We start from the raw sequence: 20732 nt of genomic DNA, 5'->3' as shown, positions 1-20732 counted from the left end.
GAATATGCCCTGACAAAGAGTACACTTCATAGGGAGGGAGAAACTAGGGTGAATATGCCCTGACAAAGAGTACACTTCATAGGGAGGGAGAAACTAGGGTGAATATGCCCTGACAAAGAGTACACTTCATAGGGAGGGAGAAACTAGGGTGAATATGCCCTGACAAAGAGTACACTTCATAGGGAGAGGGAAACTAGGGTGAATATGCCCTGACAAAGAGTACACTTCATAGGGAGAGGGAAACTAGGGTGAATATGCCCTGACAAAGTGTACACTTCATAGGGAGGGATAAACTAGGGTGAATATGCCCTGACAAAGAGTACACTTCATAGGGAGGGAGAAACTAGGGTGAATATGCCCTGACAAAGAGTACACTTCATAGGGAGGGAGAAACTAGGGTGAATATGCCCTGACAAAGAGTACACTTCATAGGGAGGGAGAAACTAGGGTGAATATGCCCTGACAAAGAGTACACTTCATAGGGAGGGAGAAACTAGGGTGAATATGCCCTGACAAAGAGTACACTTCATAGGGAGGGAGAAACTAGGGTGAATATTCCCTGACAAAGTGGCGAGAGAATGTCATTAGAAGGGAAAGAACTGACGCAGAAACCCCAGTAGCATTCTGGCCAGAACATCTTTTCCTTTTGGGAGCAGTAACTGTTCTGATACTTGACCTCTTCTCATCTGCTCTGCTATTCTGCCAAGTAGTCACTTTTCCACTCATTCATTGCTCTTTGTTTCATTCTTTCTTTAAAGTAATAATCTGCAACATTATCATATAAACACATGCTACTGATTGGTGTCACACAATTGTGATTCGTCCTATACCCAGTTCATGAAATCTCTTACATTTCAGTTCCAAACAGTGTCGGGTTGGTCTATGCAGGGAAAAGTCCTGTGGTACACAAGAAGTGCTCTGCTTTATCTACAGCAGCTACAGTGGCTTGTAATTTAGTAAATTGAAGAAGAAGAAGTACTGCAAAAAACATCCATCATAAGTCATTTAGGGTGTTTTTTCACACTTGTCCCCAAACTGACCGCAGGTCCGGAACGTTTGAGGAGAGTGAACATTGTGTTCCATGCCCGGGTTGCGGAACGGGGAACCGTGACAGGGTCCACTTGAAAAGGTGGTCTGGGGAACGCTTGGGCGTGCCCAGGGACGGAATATTTGCGAATGTGAACGCCAACCGTACCGAACCACATAGACAACACACGGGCGAGGATACACTCCCGGCGTAGTTGATGACGCAAGTGTACTCTGCAAGTGTTGCATTCCGTTCCCGAGCATGGAAAACCTGATCAGCGGGGGAGAGGGGACAATTGTACTCGGGCATGGAACAGAACAGAACAGAACAGAACAGAACGAAAGTAATCGTTCCCAATGTGAAAGCACCCTTAAGTCTCATATTCCATCCATTCATCCATCTTCATCTACTTATCCGGGGTCGGGTCACAGAGGTAGCAGCTCCAGCACGGGTTCCAGCAATAGTCTCATATTCAGCCTTCAAATCTTTTGTTGTTGCAAAAACAAGGGAAACATTCTGCCAATAAGGTGAGATAACCCCACTTGTTTCTAATGCACTTTCATTATTTTACCCCTTAATTATCTAACCCCACTGGCATTCCTTTTCTTTCTTTCTTTCTTTCTTTCTTTCTTTCTTTCTTTCTTTCTTTCTTTCTTTCTTTCTTTCTTTCTTTCTAATAGCATTTCATAAGATTGACCTTTCCGGCTAGAACAAGACGGTCAAAGGTGAGATCCCCTGGGGACGTGTTTGGGCTCTCTCTCTCTCATTCTCTCTTTCTCCTAGTGCGGAGTAGCCTAGGTAAACCCAGCCACCACGTGACCTGCTCTCTCAGTTCCCAGTCACTAGCATAGTGACTGAGAACAGGTCTGAGAGCAGGTCACGTGGGGGATGGGTTTACCCAGGCTAAGTGCGGAGTGCTTTCAGAGGCAACCTGATACTGTACTACTAAGTGAGACAAATCACACTGGGGGGCCCAATTGTTGATTTAACACATTGTGTCTAAGGGTGTGATGATATGCCTGGCTCACAAATCAATCTGAATTCATAATAATTCACAATGGGATCCCAATATTGATATCAATTGACTTTGTTTCCCCCTCCTCTATTGGTGTAGCCACACATATGAGAAGCTGTTGTGCCCTACATATTTTATAGCTTGGGCAAACATCATATTTGTGCATGCACAATAGATCTCTGTTTATGCCAAAGGCGCCGTAGAGCTTTTGCACTCTACACCAACTCTGTTGCTGTGTCTCCCTCTCTTTCCCCTTCTCTCTCATGTGCTCTCTTTCTCTCTCTCTCTCTCTCTCTCTCTCACACACACACACACACACACACACACACTTCATGTCTTTACTGCAAAAGTGTAGTCTTGCAACGTAATCGCCTTATGCAAATTACACGTGTGTACAGTGTGTACGTGTAAATCTGTTTGTATGTGTCTGTATACTCTCTCTCTTGCCCTCTCTCTGTGTGTGTGTGTGTGTGTGTGTGTTTGTATGTCCTACTCACTCGACAGTGTCCTCCCAGCTACACCAGTGTCTCTGTTCCAGCTCTTGCATGTCCAGCCTGAACTTGGCCAGGCAGAACTCCTCGATTGCGTATTCATAATACGGTCCACAACCCAGCACCGACACACACTGACACACTGCTGCTGGGAGAGAGAGAGAGAGAGACAGAATGAGAGAGAGACAGAGAGAGAGAGAGAGAGAGAGAATGAGAGAGAGACAGAGAGAATGAGAGAGACAGAATGAGAGAGAGAGAGAGAGAGAGAGAGAGAGAGTCAAGTCAAGTTTATTTGTATAGGCCTAATTCACAAGCTTGTCTCAGAGGGCTTCACAGAAAATATGTAGTGAGACAGGCAGTGAGAAAAGGAGGGGAGAGATATGGAAAGGGAGAGAGAGAAAAGCGTGGGGTTAGAGATAGTGATGGTATCGGTTCATATTTTTCCGGTACCGGTGCCTAAACCAATACTTTTTAAAATTTAAAGTGGATTTTTTTCCATTTAAAGATGATTTCAAGCGGCGCGCTGTAAATGATAATGTTAGTGAAGGTGCATGTGGCGCCGGAGGGCAGATATTTCACTCAGCAGCTTGAGCATGGCACCGAAATGAGGTACCTAAATCTGCGTTGCAATTCGGTCCAGTAAGTACTGATTGTACATTTGAGTGAACATCCTGTTCCATGTACCTCTGCTGAGGTACTGTAGAACCCCTTCTGAGAAACCTTTTAGTACAATGGATACACTCATCTGCATGCTTACACGCACGCACGCACGCACGCACGCACGCACGCACGCACGCACACACACACACACACACACACACACACACACACACACACACACACACACACACACACACACACACACACACACACACACACACACCTTAGCCAGCCTTCCCCCAATTTGCTAGCAGTTAAAAATGATTTACCGAAGCTGGGAGAAAGAAAGGAAGAGAGTGCTTACGTAGTCAAAATCGTTTATACAAAAAACAAGGACAATTTTGGTAGGAGAAAACAATGAGCTTTAATTAGGTCTCACAAAATGGGATTCAACTGAAATAGCGGAGACAATATACTTGTCACAAGGCTGTCGGATCCAAACCTGTGAAATACAGTACACTCCGTCATCATCCTTTACCCTTCTCTCTCCCTACAGTCCTCTATCTCCCTCCCTCCAAATCCCTGAGAGCTTTGTGCAGAAGTCGACGGCTCCCTGAATTTTGCTCATTCATAATTATCACAACACTATCACATGAGGGATATGGGTAACATATGAAGAGCGATGGAGGTAGAGTTGCCACGGTGTGGACATTTTCCCACCGGTTAAAACACGTGACAACACAGGTGTTACTGGTGACCCCGTATAAATAAGGGTAAAAAAAACAAAAACAAAGTTGTCCTCATGGTCCAGTCAGTCAGCCCCTCCCCGCTGCTGTGTAAGGTTAGCTTGGGCGCTCGCTCACAGCTCTGTCTAGCTGCCTCACAATGCGCACTCATACTGTAGCTGCATCCGACTCAAACAACTTTTCAGACCCTCCTGGAGACGATCCTTTTCAAAAGAGACTAACGTTGGCGACAAATCTGGAGACTTTTTCTGACATCCATTACCAGCAAGTAGCAGTAAGCCAGGCAATGATGATAACTGGGTAGCATGTGCTTTTACCACAGCTAAAAGTCTGCTAGCATCGATGCTAACTATAGTCTGATTGGTGGGGCTGTCAACCTGCTGGCTATTTAACCCCTTCTGAGACCTGTCAGATCATTGCAAACTGCAGGTTGACCATCCGTGCCTTCCAGCCTTCACCACCTGGCTACAGCCTGGCTGTGTCTCCAGTCCGCCTGCCTCCCTGCTGCCTAGATTACCAGTCTGCACATTCAGCCTCAGTGCCGTGCCACTTGTTACAAACCTTGCATTTGATTTAACAGTAAAACCCTTGTACTGCCTATCTGACTCCTGTGTCTGCTTGTGGTTTTTTGTTGGTCCAGATTGTCCAGATCCTAGTTTGAGAGAGACAAAGAGAGAGAGGCAGTGAGAAAAGGAGGGGAGAGAGAGAGAAAAGCGTGGCATTAGAGATACTGCCTTAGCCCTCCATGCACCGAAGGGTCTTTCAATACTGCGGTGTAGCACTAGCTCTATTGCAGCGGATTGGGCATGATCAGATCAACCCTTCCGCGGGCAACGTTGCAGACAGAGTAGGAAGGCTGATCCGTGAGCGGCTGCTTCTGGGACGCGGGTCGGGGTCTTAATCGGCCTCGGCTGGGTCTACTGGGCGAGGGTGTATGATGTTCGATAGACCCGAAACACCTTACGACCCCAGTTAACATCACTGATGACGTGTCCCAGCGCATGCTGTAGCATTGTATTTTGAATCGTATTAGTCTGGCTCCCCTGTCCAGTGACACTTAGGAATAGACTAGGTGACAACCAAGTATAGTTTGGTGACAAGCTGGAGAGACGGCACCCGGTACGGGATGGGTTTAGCACCCCAGCCTGGCTCTCTCGTGAAGGAGAAATCCACAAACACTACGGATTAGCCTCCTGAAAAGCTGTGTAAAGATCGGCGCGGCCTGGGGTCCTTCAGGCTAGAGCGAGGTGCTCGCCACAGGTGAATGATGTGCAGCGCACAGGCCTGCTTGAGGCATCCTCTTTGCCTATGGTGCGGCATAGTAGGATTGCCTTTTGGGAGGGTCTGGTGAGACGAAGGAGGAGCGTGGCCTGGATTCACCCACAGGGCCTTAGCCCTCCATGCACCAAAGGGTCTTTCAATGCTGCGGTGTAGCACTAGCTCTATTGCAGCGGATTGGGCATGATCAACCCTTCCGCGGGCAAAGTTGCAGACAGAGTAGGAAGGCTGATCCGTGAGCGGCTGCTTCCGGGACGCGGGTCGGGGTCTTAATCGGCCTCGGCTGGGTCTACTGGGCGAGGGTGTATGATGTTCATTAGACCCGAAACACCTTACGACCCCAGTTAACATCACTGATGACGCGTCCCAGCGCATGCTGTAGCATTGTATTTGGAATCGTAGGGATGGGTATCGTTTTGTATTCTTCCGATACCGGTGCTAAAATGATACTTTTAAAAACAAAACAAAAACATAGATGCATGTTTGTGCATCTATTCTTTCCTCCTGGAACTCAAAACAGTCTTTGACAAAACAGATTATCTTTTAGTTCTAAATGAGTTACGTTGTCCCAATGCTCAAGCAGCTCTCCTTGTCTAATCAATTTTATATTTTTTCCCTGACAAAAAGGCAGCAGATGATGATTGAAGGAAGATTTCCCCATTTGCAGACAGTGCAATGTTACCTTCACCCGTATAACACCCCCAGGCCCCACTTCTCACCTCAACACAGTATAACACCCCCAGGCCCCACTTCTCACCTCAACACACGTATAACACCCCCAGGCCCCACTTCTCACCTCAACACAGCAGTAACACCCCCAGGCCCCACTTCTCACCTCAACACACGTATAACACCCCCAGGCCCCACTTCTCACCTCAACACACGTATAACACCCCCAGGCCCCACTTCTCACCTCAACACAGTATAACACCCCCAGGCCCCACTTCTCACCTCAACACAGTATAACACCCCCAGGCCCCACTTCTCACCTCAACACAGTATAACACCCCCAGGCCCCACTTCTCACCTCAACACAGTATAACACCCCCAGGCCCCACTTCTCACCTCAACACACGTATAACACCCCCAGGCCCCACTTCTCACCTCAACACAGTATAACACCCCCAGGCCCCACTTCTCACCTCAACACAGTATAACACCCCCAGGCCCCACTTCTCACCTCAACACACGTATAACACCCCCAGGCCCCACTTCTCACCTCAACACAGTATAACACCCCCAGGCCCCACTTCTCACCTCAACACACGTATAACACCCCCAGGCCCCACTTCTCACCTCAACACACGTATAACACCCCCAGGCCCCACTTCTCACCTCAACACACGTATAACACCCCCAGGCCCCACTTCTCACCTCAACACAGCAGTAACACCCCCAGGCCCCACTTCTCACCTCAACACAGTATAACACCCCCAGGCCCCACTTCTCACCTCAACACAGTATAACACCCCCAGGCCCCACTTCTCACCTCAACACAGTATAACACCCCCAGGCCCCACTTCTCACCTCAACACAGTATAACACCCCCAGGCCCCACTTCTCACCTCAACACAGTATAACACCCCCAGGCCCCACTTCTCACCTCAACACAGTATAACACCCCCAGGCCCCACTTCTCACCTCAACACAGCAGTAACACCCCCAGGCCCCACTTCTCACCTCAACACAGTATAACACCCCCAGGCCCCACTTCTCACCTCAACACACGTATAACACCCCCAGGCCCCACTTCTCACCTCAACACAGTATAACACCCCCAGGCCCCACTTCTCACCTCAACACAGCAATGTTACCTTCAACCGTGTAACACCCCCAGGCCCCACTTCTCACCTCAACACAGCAGCATATTAGCTGGGCGACTGTCATTGATTATGGTTGTTTGGTGTGGGACTCTCAGAATAGATGCTCTGGCAAGAAATGATGACGGCCATTTTTCACTCCTGTCCCATTACTCTTCCCTGTTGTTGTTGGTTTGTGTGTGTGCGACTGTGCGTGCATATGTGTGTTTACAAAAGACACTATGCTCAATTGGACACCATTGTCAAAGTCTTTCCACACTTACAGTGCAGGAACAGTACAGCAAGCAGACAAAAAGTGTGACTTTTACAATGGCCTCATTTAAATATTTTTTTCCTGTATTTAGAGTTTTAGACAGAAAAAAGATGAATTTTTGGACAAATGACCAATATCCCAGTTATTTAATTAAAAAAGGCCTCATATATATTCATGCATTAGAATTATATATATATATATAATATTACATTACATTACATTACTTTACGTCATTTGGCAGACGCTTTTATCCAAAGCAACTTACAATAACACATTTTTGTCAGCAATAGAGCAATCAACTATGCAACACAGTCTATGACAACTACAACATCTGAAGGAATAGTGGTAAAGTTAAGTTAGTAACTTTTTTTTTTAGAGAGAGAAAGAAGTTAGTTCAAGAAGGGCCCAGATGGAGCATGAAAAGGTGTGTCTTTAGTCTTTTCCGAAAGATCGGCAGTGATTCAGCCGTCCTGACTGAAGGTGGAAGCTCATTCCACCATTGAGGTGCCAGGGACGAGAAGAGTCGCGATCGGGATGAGCGACTTTTTTGCCCCCGTAGCGAAGGAGGGGCGAGGCGTCCTGCACTGGTGGAGGAGCGAAGGGAGCGGTGAGAGGTTTGGAACCTGACCATAGATTGCAGGTACAGAGGAGCTGTCTGGTGTACTGCCCTGTAGGCCAGTACCAGTGTCTTGAATTTGATGCGTGCCGAGATGGGAAGCCAGTGAAGGTCCCGGAAGAGGGGAGTGACATGAGAGAATTTGGGTTGGTTGAATACCAGACGGGCTGCAGCGTTCTGAATGAGCTGAAGCGGTCGGATGTCGACGGCAGGTAGGCCGGCCCGGAGCACGTTGCAGTAGTCCAGGCGAGAGATAAGGACTGGACCAGGAGTTGAGTCGCTTCCCTTGTGAGAAAGGGACGGATTTTGCGGATATATATATACTGTATATATATACACTATATATATATATATATATATATATATATATATATATATATATATATATATATATATATATACACTTAATATATCTTGTCCAGTTGAGTGATGTCTACAGAGGGAGAGATGTACTGGAAGTGGACTTGTAAGTAGAGCGGAGGCCTGTGGATTATAGGAAGCAGTGCATGCTGCTTCCTCTTTCTGTAGGACAACTCCCAGAGTGCACTGCTTTGGATGTACAAGCACACCATGCCTGCAGCTATAGCTTCAGGAGGCCGCTTAGGCCTACATGTGTGTGTGTGTGTGTGTGTGTGTGTGTGTGTGTGTGTAGTTATGTGTATGCGAGATAGAGTCAGACTATCTTACATGTGGAGTTTCTTTTTGTCCAGTCTATTTATGTGTGTTTTGTGTCTTTTTCTCTTTCTTCCATATTCAAAGATAGGCTACATATTTTCAGCTCTTTTGATTCTCTACTTCCCCCCCCCCCCCCCCCCCCCCCTTAAAAAATAAATGAAACTAACCTAAGAGGCTCACAACAGGGAAGTGGGGCTAGGCGGGAGAAGACGAGGTGCTGGCAGTGAAATTATCAATGAAGAATCCATTTCCCCAATTCTGGAACAGATTATTCATTCATTTCTTTCTTTAAGTTGAAAATTATGAAGTACGTCAACAGAATAATGTCCATTTGTAAACAAGTTGTCATTTTTTTAAATAAAAGTTGGCTGATAAAAGATGTGAGAGAAAGAGGCAGTGGGTACTTTCCATGAGTTTGTGTGTGTGTGTGTGTGTGTGTGTGTGTGTGTGTGTGTGTGTGTGTGTGTCTGTGTGAGTGTGTGTGCGCGTACGTGCACACAAGCTTGTGTGATGGTTCTGTGTGTGTGTGTGTGAGTGTGTGTGTGCATGCGTGCGTGCACACAACCTTGTGTGATGGTTCTGTGTATGTGTGTTTTGTGTTTGTGTGTGAGTTGTATTCGTGTGCACATTACCAGAGAGCTCCATTCTTTAGTCTTCAGACTCCTACTCCTCTCTGTTTAACTCTCCATCCCACTCTTTATTCTTCTACCACAATACCCTCTTGATTGCCTCAAAGGCCATATTTGCATATTCAAAATTTGCACACACAAACAAACAAACAAACAAGCTGTAACCCCAGGCCTGTGTTTAATAAAAAGTTTGAATGGTAATACGGATTAATATAGAAAATGTCAAATGCCTAAATAAACTAATTCAATATTCAGCAATGATTCCAAATAAGGAAAAGATCATAAAAACCTAAATAAAAAAATAAAAAAAATCAAAGAACTTAAAAATGTCTTACTTGGACAGCATGAAGTGAAAGCATTTAGGTTAAAAAAGAGGGGGGGGAAATCAGATGAAATATTAAAGTCGCACATGGATATTAGTAGTAGTCAGTCATGAGGGAAGAATTTAGGCACACAGGCCCCTATCGTTGCATCGGCGCAGTTTCTAGGCCGAGCGGCAGGCGCAGATCAAAGCAGTGGGCGTGGAAAGGCGCACTTGATATCGTCGTGCTGGCGCTAGATGCAGCCCAAAGCATTACAACCACGCCTTTTAGGCATAAAATTATGCACCGTCATGCTCATTGGATAAGTGCAATAAACGAATCGCACGCTTGCCTTTTTAGCTCCAATTCCAGTGATCCCGCAAAACCAGACGAAAGCCAAACGCTCTGCCCCCCCCCCCCCCTCCCTTCATCCAGCCTGTCTGTCTGCATTATAGGCTATTATTCCATATTATTATGCTTCTCAAACCAATCTAACTGCAGTTTCAATACTGCAAGCATGTAAATACGCTACACTATAGCAAGATCAAAGTGAAAATAATGTTCTATGCATCAGCTAGAAAAATATAGCCTATTAGATTGGTGAAAGTTTGTCCAGAAAGATATCATTTGCTCTCGCCTGCTGCAGGAAGGATGATGCACATAAATATACCCTACATTATGTCAAGTCATTGCATAAATGTGTTTTTATTGTAAAACTAAATGTGAAATAGGGCCAAGTTATTGGACGGACATCACAGTATAGCAGATGCCATTAGAAGCGCGTTCCGAAGCGCGTTCCGCTGTTACTTCTCTAAATCACGTTAACTCGACAAGGGGTATATATATGCCCAGGAGGACATATATGTTTCACATAGGGTGGTGTTTTCATTTCGAGGTTTTATTTGGTCCAATATTGAAATGTTGACAATGGCAGGCTGTGTTACCATTACACATTAATTTAGAACTACCTTTTATATCTATTTTGGCTCATTTGGTGGCTATTTAGTAGCGAAATGAAGAAACACAATGCATGCTGGGAACTCAGAGAGAGAGAGAGAGAAGGGTGACAGAGAAGAAGCAGTGAAGGCAGAGAATAGGCCTGCTTTTGAAAAGCGCAAAGCGCTAAATGTAGGCCAGCTCCCAAGATATGACTAGGCTGGTATTTAGCGCCGACACGCCCACTTTGGGACTGCGCCACGCCCATTCGGCCTAAAGCGCATTTGGCAGCCTAAAGCCTATTGCTATCTTGCCGAAACAGGCGCAAGGCACGTTTTTTTGCGGTTAAGGCCCGTAATAGCGCCGATGGCCTGTGGGAGAATAGAGCCCACAGTCTGTGAGTTGATTAATCTCAGGATTATAATGTAGGAACACAGTCTGTGAGTTGATTAATCTCAGGATTATAATGTAGGAACACAGTCTGTGAGGAGATTTATCTCAGGATTATAATGTAGGAACACAGTCTGTGAGTTGATTAATCTCAGGATTATAATGTAGGAACACAGTCTGTGAGGAGATTTATCTCAGGATTATAATGTAGGAACACAGTCTGTGAGTTGATTAATCTCAGGATTATAATGTAGGCACACAGTCTGTGAGTTGATTAATCTCAGGATTATAATGTAGGAACACAGTTTGTGAGGAGATTCATCTCAGGATTATAATGTAGGAACACAGTCTGTGAGGAGATTCATCTCAGGATTATAATGTAGGAACACAGTCTGTGAGTTGATTAATCTCAGGATTATAATGTAGGAACACAGTTTGTGAGGAGATTCATCTCAGGATTATAATGTAGGAACACAGTCTGTGAGGAGATTCATCTCAGGATTATAATGTAGGAACACAGTCTGTGAGTTGATTCATCTCAGGATTATAATGTAGGAACACAGTTTGTGAGGAGATTCATCTCAGGATTATAATGTAGGAACACAGTCTGTGAGTTGATTCATCTCAGGATTATAATGTAGGAACACAGTCTGTGAGGAGATTCATCTCAGGATTATAATGTAGGAACACAGTCTGTGAGTTGATTAATCTCAGGATTATAATGTAGGAACACAGTTTGTGAGGAGATTCATCTCAGGATTATAATGTAGGAACACAGTCTGTGAGTTGATTCATCTCAGGATTATAATGTAGGAACACAGTCTGTGAGGAGATTCATCTCAGGATTATAATGTAGGAACACAGTCTGTGAGTTGATTCATCTCAGGATTATAATGTAGGAACACAGTCTGTGAGTTGATTCATCTCAGGATTATAATGTAGGAACACAGTCTGTGAGGAGATTTATCTCAGGATTATAATGTAGGAACACAGTCTGTGAGTTGATTTATCTCAGGATTATAATGTAGGAACACAGTCTGTGAGGAGATTTATCTCAGGATTATAATGTAGGAACACAGTCTGTGAGGAGATTCATCTCAGGATTATAATGTAGGAACACAGTCTGTGAGGAGATTCATCTCAGGATTATAATGTAGGAACACAGTCTGTGAGTTGATTCATCTCAGGATTATAATGTAGGAACACAGTCTGTGAGTTGATTCATCTCAGGATTATAATGTAGGAACACAGTCTGTGAGTTGATCCATCTCAGGATTATAATGTAGGAACACAGTCTGTGAGGAGATTTATCTCAGGATTATAATGTAGGAACACAGTCTGTGAGGAGATTCATCTCAGGATTATAATGTAGGAACACAGTCTGTGAGGAGATTTATCTCAGGATTATAATGTAGGAACACAGTCTGTGAGGAGATTTATCTCATGATTATAATGTAGGAACACAGTCTGTGAGGAGATTCATCTCAGGATTATAATGTAGGAACACAGTCTGTGAGGAGATTTATCTCAGGATTATAATGTAGGAACACAGTCTGTGAGGAGATTCATCTCAGGATTATAATGTAGGAACACAGTCTGTGAGTTGATTCATCTCAGGATTATAATGTAGGAACACAGTCTGTGAGTTGATTCATCTCAGGATTATAATGTAGGAACACAGTCTGTGAGGAGATTTATCTCAGGATTATAATGTAGGAACACAGTCTGTGAGTTGATTCATCTCAGGATTATAATGTAGGAACACAGTCTGTGAGTTGATTCATCTCAGGATTATAATGTAGACACACAGTCTGTGAGGAGATTTATCTCAGGATTATAATGTAGGAACACAGTCTGTGAGTTGATTCATCTCAGGGTTATAATGTAGGAACACAGTCTGTGAGGAGATTTATCTCAGGATTATAATGTAGGAACACAGTCTGTGAGGAGATTTATCTCAGGATTATAATGTAGGAACACAGTCTGTGAGGAGATTTATCTCAGGATTATAATGTAGGAACACAGTCTGTGAGGAGATTTATCTCAGGATTATAATGTAGGAACACAGTCTGTGAGGAGATTTATCTCAGGATTATAATGTAGGAACACAGTCTGTGAGGAGATTTATCTCAGGATTATAATGTAGGAACACAGTTTGTGAGGAGATTTATCTCAGGATTATAATGTAGGAACACAGTTTGTGAGGAGATTTATCTCAGGATTATAATGTAGGAACACAGTTTGTGAGGAGATTTATCTCAGGATTATAATGTAGGAACACAGTCTGTGAGGAGATTTATCTCAGGATTATAATGTAGGAACACAGTTTGTGAGGAGATTTATCTCAGGATTATAATGTAGGAACACAGTCTGTGAGTTGATTCATCTCAGGATTATAATGTAGGAACACAGTCTGTGAGTTGATTCATCTCAGGATTATAATGTAGACACACAGTCTGTGAGGAGATTTATCTCAGGATTATAATGTAGGAACACAGTCTGTGAGTTGATTCATCTCAGGGTTATAATGTAGGAACAGTCTGTGAGGAGATTTATCTCAGGATTATAATGTAGGAACACAGTCTGTGAGGAGATTTATCTCAGGATTATAATGTAGGAACACAGTCTGTGAGTTGATTCATCTCAGGATTATAATGTAGGAACACAGTCTGTGAGGAGATTTATCTCAGGATTATAATGTAGGAACACAGTCTGTGAGGAGATTTATCTCAGGATTATAATGTAGGAACACAGTCTGTGAGGAGATTCATCTCAGGATTATAATGTAGGAACACAGTCTGTGAGGAGATTTATCTCAGGATTATAATGTAGGAACACAGTCTGTGAGGAGATTTATCTCAGGATTATAATGTAGGAACAGTCTGTGAGGAGATTTATCTCAGGATTATAATGTAGGAACACAGTCTGTGAGTTGATTCATCTCAGGATTATAATGTAGACACACAGTCTGTGAGTTGATTCATCTCAGGATTATAATGTAGACACACAGTCTGTGAGTTGATTCATCTCAGGATTATAATGTAGGAACACAGTCTGTGAGGAGATTTATCTCAGGATTATAATGTAGGAATACAGTCTGTGAGTTGATTCATCTCAGGATTATAATGTAGACACACAGTCTGTGAGTTGATTCATCTCAGGATTATAATGTAGACACACAGTCTGTGAGTTGATTCATCTCAGGATTATAATGTAGGAACACAGTCTGTGAGTTGATTCATCTCAGGATTATAATGTAGACACACAGTCTGTGAGTTGATTCATCTCAGGATTATAATGTAGGAACACAGTCTGTGAGTTGATTCATCTCAGGATTATAATGTAGGAACACAGTCTGTGAGGAGATTTATCTCAGGATTATAATGTAGGAACACAGTTTGTGAGGAGATTTATCTCAGGATTATAATGTAGGAACACAGTTTGTGAGGAGATTTATCTCAGGATTATAATGTAGGAACACAGTTTGTGAGGAGATTTATCTCAGGATTATAATGTAGGAACACAGTCTGTGAGGAGATTTATCTCAGGATTATAATGTAGGAACACAGTTTGTGAGGAGATTTATCTCAGGATTATAATGTAGGAACACAGTCTGTGAGTTGATTCATCTCAGGATTATAATGTAGGAACACAGTCTGTGAGTTGATTCATCTCAGGATTATAATGTAGACACACAGTCTGTGAGGAGATTTATCTCAGGATTATAATGTAGGAACACAGTCTGTGAGTTGATTCATCTCAGGGTTATAATGTAGGAACAGTCTGTGAGGAGATTTATCTCAGGATTATAATGTAGGAACACAGTCTGTGAGGAGATTTATCTCAGGATTATAATGTAGGAACACAGTCTGTGAGTTGATTCATCTCAGGATTATAATGTAGGAACACAGTCTGTGAGGAGATTTATCTCAGGATTATAATGTAGGAACACAGTCTGTGAGGAGATTTATCTCAGGATTATAATGTAGGAACACAGTCTGTGAGGAGATTCATCTCAGGATTATAATGTAGGAACACAGTCTGTGAGGAGATTTATCTCAGGATTATAATGTAGGAACACAGTCTGTGAGGAGATTTATCTCAGGATTATAATGTAGGAACACAGTCTGTGAGGAGATTTATCTCAGGATTATAATGTAGGAACACAGTCTGTGAGTTGATTCATCTCAGGATTATAATGTAGACACACAGTCTGTGAGTTGATTCATCTCAGGATTATAATGTAGACACACAGTCTGTGAGTTGATTCATCTCAGGATTATAATGTAGGAACACAGTCTGTGAGGAGATTTATCTCAGGATTATAATGTAGGAATACAGTCTGTGAGTTGATTCATCTCAGGATTATAATGTAGACACACAGTCTGTGAGTTGATTCATCTCAGGATTATAATGTAGACACACAGTCTGTGAGTTGATTCATCTCAGGATTATAATGTAGACACACAGTCTGTGAGTTGATTCATCTCAGGATTATAATGTAGGAACACAGTCTGTGAGTTGATTCATCTCAGGATTATAATGTAGACACACAGTCTGTGAGTTGATTCATCTCAGGATTATAATGTAGGAACACAGTCTGTGAGTTGATTCATCTCAGGATTATAATGTAGGAACACAGTCTGTGAGGAGATTTATCTCAGGATTATAATGTAGGAACACAGTCTGTGAGGAGATTCATCTCAGGGGATAAACGTATGAATATAAAAGAGTCAGGGGAATGGATGGATTGGATTGAACACTGTCACTGAGTGAGTCAGTCAGTCACTGAAATGTAGCGTTGAATGAGCTGCATACATACAGTAAGCCCCTACTTCGTGTTGTTTTCAACATTTTCCAGTCATGTTGGAGATGAAATAAAAAAAGGGTCTATCTATTGAACAAGTTATTTAGTCTCATCCATATCAAACCTTAAAATCTGTTTTTTTAGTACAGGAGGAAAACTTTTCCAAATAGATTAAATCACATCACTGTGTTCTAAGGCCACGTTTAGACGACAACGGTCTCTGCACAACTGCAAACTGTCGATGCGTTCTGGCCTTTGATTTATACACAGCATTTGTGATAACAATTTGTGCACAGACTGGACCTGCAAATGTCAACACCAACTCTGAGCATCGTAAAGTGAGCCAGAATAAAACGGAAACTTCTGGTTAGAACATTCACAATATTGACAATTAAATAAAGTAATGGTAATTTGGGGGAAGGGGGGGGGGGTGTTCCGAAATACACAGAACACATAGAACACAGACAATTAAAAATCAATTGTAACCCGTAGTGAGTTGACTGTTCTGTTTTTTTTTATCCAGTAATAAATTATCGCTTTTATTTTGAAGGTAAAAACACCTATACTGTAGCTTCCTGTATTGTCTATTTCTAGCAGCTACTTTATACAATTAAACTTTAAATTAATTATCCATATGATAGAGTGACAAAGAAGTCAGTAATGTGGTAAACTGCTGCAGATTGGTTGCATTACAGAATAAAAACCCAGTAAAGCCCTATTATTAAAAAAAAAAGGCACTTGAGGAAATCGATGCATCTGGCCGTGAGTTGAGGGTCTTTCAATTATTTTAATATGCAATGAACTTGTTATCAGATTGATAGTTTGTTGAGTGCTATATTGATAGGTTATTTTTCACAAGAAAACAAGCTTTTTGCCACTTCACACGGTGATGGTAAGGGCGGGGTTATCAGAGATTTCTACTCTGGATGAACCTGGTTTTACTAGAATTGAGCGCGCGTCGGGTGCAAAAATTCTGTTTATTTTAATACGACGTGAGGTTCAGAAACAGCCGGTAGAAATACGTTTTACTTCTTTTTTTAAAGTCCAATTCCAATCCCTGTAAATTCAACTCAAACAATTTACCTTCTTCTGGTGTTCGTACCAATGAAGAACAAACATGCAGTAACGGCTGAATGTCAGCATAAATCCAGACTTTTTTAGTCTCTTCCCACTTGTGGTATGGCTCAGTTTAGATTGTGTAAAATTGCATGGGTCACTCTTCTTAAACCCACACATTTGAACTGTTCCCATTCGGGTTTGGACTATGTTCACAATGACAACTTTGGGCGTATCCCTCTGACATATGGATTAGAATCTAATCTAATCTTTGTCAATATAGTCTTTGGTGTATTTGGGCAGTGGGAGACAGAGGACTCCTTGATCATCCTGTCCACCTGATGCAGCAGCACTTATCGTTGGGATGGAAAGGACACCTGTAATCTGGAGCAACACAGACAGGGATGTCAGCTGTGCCATCTGGCTCTGCCAATCAGCATCACTCCTCAGTGACTGAAGCCTTACCCATGGGCAAATGCTAGAGGTGCACTGGGCGTCTGTTAAAGTCAGCCCATGATTTCTTGGTAGTGCCACCTCTTTCGATTATCCATTAAAAACCTGAGCACATAAGGATAAGGTGGCATAGTGGGGTGCGTCCGTAAAAAACAACTTAATGAGGAGAGATTGGAATAATGTCCCCCATGCATCCCAAAAATATAAAACAAATGTGATAGGATGTATCAAACCAAAAAAGCAAAACGACGCAACAAGTGAAAGTCTTTGTCTTTCTGTCTTAGGCTCACTATAGCTCCATCTCTGTCCTGATCCCCATGCATGGCCTTTCCCTCTCCATGGTATGATGGCATTGAGTTATTAAAGGGATTGCTTTGGTCCCATAGTGAGAGAAAAAGAGAGAGGCGGCTGCATAGGCTCAGTTTCCTCGTATTCCTGGTATATTCCATCATTTAGGCTGTAACTAAAAATATCTATCAACATAAATTGCCTGCTATAAAAATAGCTTTTATTCTAGACAGAGAGAGAGAGAGCGAGAGAGAGAGAGAGAGAGAGAGATGGTTTTAAAGGCTCAATTTCCTAGTATATTCCATCATTAGGCTGCAACTAAAAATATCTATGAATATAAATTGGCTGTCATAAATATAGCTTCCATTCTACCATTCTTTACAAGTTTGTGTCACATCCAGGCTATATAGCTGACAATTTCACTCTTCAGTCCTGGACAATAAATTGGCATCATTATTATGATGGCAGACAGTGTATGAATGATGGAGATGGTTTGACTGCAGCCTGGATGTAGTTAGCAGTGGTGGGTGACTGGCTGCTGTCGCTGAAAATCCTTTCCTGTTCAATTTCCAGCAGCGTTGCCACTCTACAGTGTATAGAGAGCCAAAGTGAACGTCACTTCCTGCCTCTGGGCATCAGCGTCTGAAGGAATATGAATGGTGGTGAACGGCGTCGGCGAGAGACCATGCTTTTTTGATCCCGTTTGAATTGTGCCACGGGGTACACATGTAAAATGTTGTCAATTGAAAAGATAACTATGCATATCAAGAAAGTCGCAGTTTGTCCTGAAACTGAAACAACGTAAGGTTTAGTTTTGTCAATCAACTACATCTCGTGTCGCACATTATACGTCACACCATCAACAACACTGGACTTGCGGGAGAGACGTCACTCACGCGACTGGTTGTGCATAGTCTTTCTGATTTATAACTTATAGTGCCACAGTTTTACTACAAACTGCGACTTTCTCGACTTGCAGTTATCTTTTACATTGACAAACATGACATGTGTACCCCCGTTAGAGAGCTGCAAACCCGAGGGTACCCTCGCGGGCCCCTCGGGCCTGCCAATACGGGCCAAGGCCGGGCTCGTTTTTTCTTCTTTTTTTTAATTAATAGGTCCGGGCCGGGCCGGGGTCGGGCCGTTTTTCAATAATTAAATAAAATAACGTTGTATTACTCGCTTGATTTTACACAGCAGAGCAGTCAGACAAAGAGGAGGAGCGCACACTGCACAGACACTCGCCTAGCCACAGCCACACACACACAGACACACACACCCTCACCGTGACGTTAGTCTGCCACTCCAGTCCACAATCCACCGTTCAGTCAGCATGCTGTCACTGTCAGCGTAAAAAACAACAACAAAACAAGCCGCGTGTGTCCGTGTCCGTGTCGTGAGAGAGAGAAATAAGATCGATGGACATAAAACAAAGTTTGTGAGGGGAGAGTTAAACAGTCCCCACTGCAGTAGGGAAAGCTCATTTCAACCTGTTCAAAACGAACCCATCTACCATACATTGTGAGGACACTAATGTGACGTTATTCAATGCAGCTATAAACGGTAAGTCTGCTGTTTTAATTTCGATATGCTTGAGTGACATAATGTTTCAGTTTGTGGGCATTGTTGCTGTTGGCAATTAAACGATCTAACGTTCTCTTTCTCGAGACATGTGTGGATGTTGATAGGCCACGGTAGCGTGTGTGAGAGGGGGAGAGAGAGACAGAGAGAAAGCTGCAGTGTTTGTCTTTATAGGCAACACAGTCTAGCAACGTTTTGGACCAACGAGTTCAGCGGCGCGGCAGCATGCACAGAGAGGGAGAGAGAGATGTGTCGTCATATCGTGATATTGATGTCGGGCCTCGCAACGGGCTCGGGCCAATTAATTTCATGACTCATCCAGGCCGGGTCGGGCACGGGCCTGCATGTCACCGGCCGGGGAGGGCTCGGGCTGAGATTTCAGGCCCGCGCAGCTCTCTAACCCCCGTGGCACAATTCAAACGGGATCTAAAAGGTTGTGTATCGCTGCATTGACATTTTTTATTTTCATATTCATAAGAAGAAACTGAATGTTGTTTTGTTTATTAAATGACATGAGATATATTAGATATAGTGTAATGAATGAATGATCATACTTGACCACATGTCCGTCAGCGCAAAGTTATGGCCCTCTGAGATCAAAATTTTAACTGCGTTTCTCAGTCTGTTCTGTATGATGGCAACTTCAGTTTTAACCTGGTGGATTATATTTATTGGTCGAACATCAGAAGCATGGATTTAAGACTCCTTTTCCACAGTTTTGAAGAACACCATGGGCTCTATCGTCGCAAAGGCAGTAATTTTGCATTAGCGCCCGTTTTGCGCCCAAATAGCGCCAAGCAAAGCCCTAATTGTGGGCATGTCGGCCCGCTGTGCTTGGCGTCACCTCGGCGCAAACCTCCATATACAGTAGGCGTGTTTATGCCCAAAAGTATTCACAGGACGGTGTGATCATGTCCATCCCCCTTACAGCCACAGCATCACGTCAGCAGCTTCCTCCTCGCTGAGAGGGACAGAGGGAGAGAGAGAAAGAGAGATGGGGAGAGCGAGAGAGGGGGAGAGAGAGAGAGGGGAGAGAATGACAGAGCGGAGAGTGAGAGGGAGAGAATTGGAGGATGAACAAGTTCGATTCAATAATGATACACCATTAGAAACTTATAAAAAAATGGTGATAACAAAAATTGGTGCTGATGGAACGATATTCCATTTTAAACACATCAAAGGGCTGCCGCGCTGCGCAGTTACACAGTGGATAATATCCCCATGGCGTCCCAAAGCGTGCGCTTACTGTAATTATTAGACGTTTTGTTCATATAGGCTATAACATACGCATGTACAAATATTTGTTTCTTTAATAGGGTGGGGATGTTTGAGATTTTAATTCTAGCCTATTTCAATAGCCTATATCAGAATTGTCCACTCGGGTTAATATAATATACGCTATTGAGTGCGGTCACGTCATCCGCGCTGGGAAGAAGCTAAGCATGGTCTTCCATGTGTGCAATTGCAGGGTAAAAGTTTACTGGCCGGCACAACTTTCTACTGTACACCTAAAACCACAGACCTGTATGGTCGGGAATTATGTAGTAGCCTAATAAAACCATGACAAACGAATTCGAATTTTTAAAATCAAGGTGTGTGTTTTTTCTGCAATGTAGGCTAATAGTTGAAAATCAACGTGGCATTCTGAAGAGGGAAGAGTGTGTGCGCGCGCAAGGTTTTGGAGAGAGAGGGACATCCATGCCGTGTGTAATGTATCCATCGAGGATTTCCTGCACTGCTCGGAGAATACTGTGACGCAGTGGTGTTTT

General features: G+C 43.4%; 1 protein-coding gene across 1 annotated transcript in view; it reads right to left on the bottom strand.

Annotated features, from left to right (window-relative positions):
* Positions 1-20732, bottom strand: part of ramp1 (receptor activity modifying protein 1) — a gene marked incomplete at its 3' end in the record, with an annotated part of 73986 nt that overhangs the window by 16533 nt on the left and 36721 nt on the right. Inside the window, exon 2 of the mRNA XM_083638533.1 lies at positions 2540-2678. Coding sequence (XP_083494659.1) covers positions 2540-2678 — 139 coding nt within the window. The remainder of the gene's footprint in view (positions 1-2539; positions 2679-20732) is intronic.

Source organism: Poromitra crassiceps (assembly GCF_964638095.1).
Source record: "Poromitra crassiceps genome assembly, chromosome: 6".
NCBI classification, from domain to species: Eukaryota; Metazoa; Chordata; class Actinopteri; order Beryciformes; family Melamphaidae; genus Poromitra; species Poromitra crassiceps.
The sequence above is the reverse complement of the archived record's forward strand: the minus strand, read 5'-3'. Positions and strand labels throughout refer to the sequence as shown.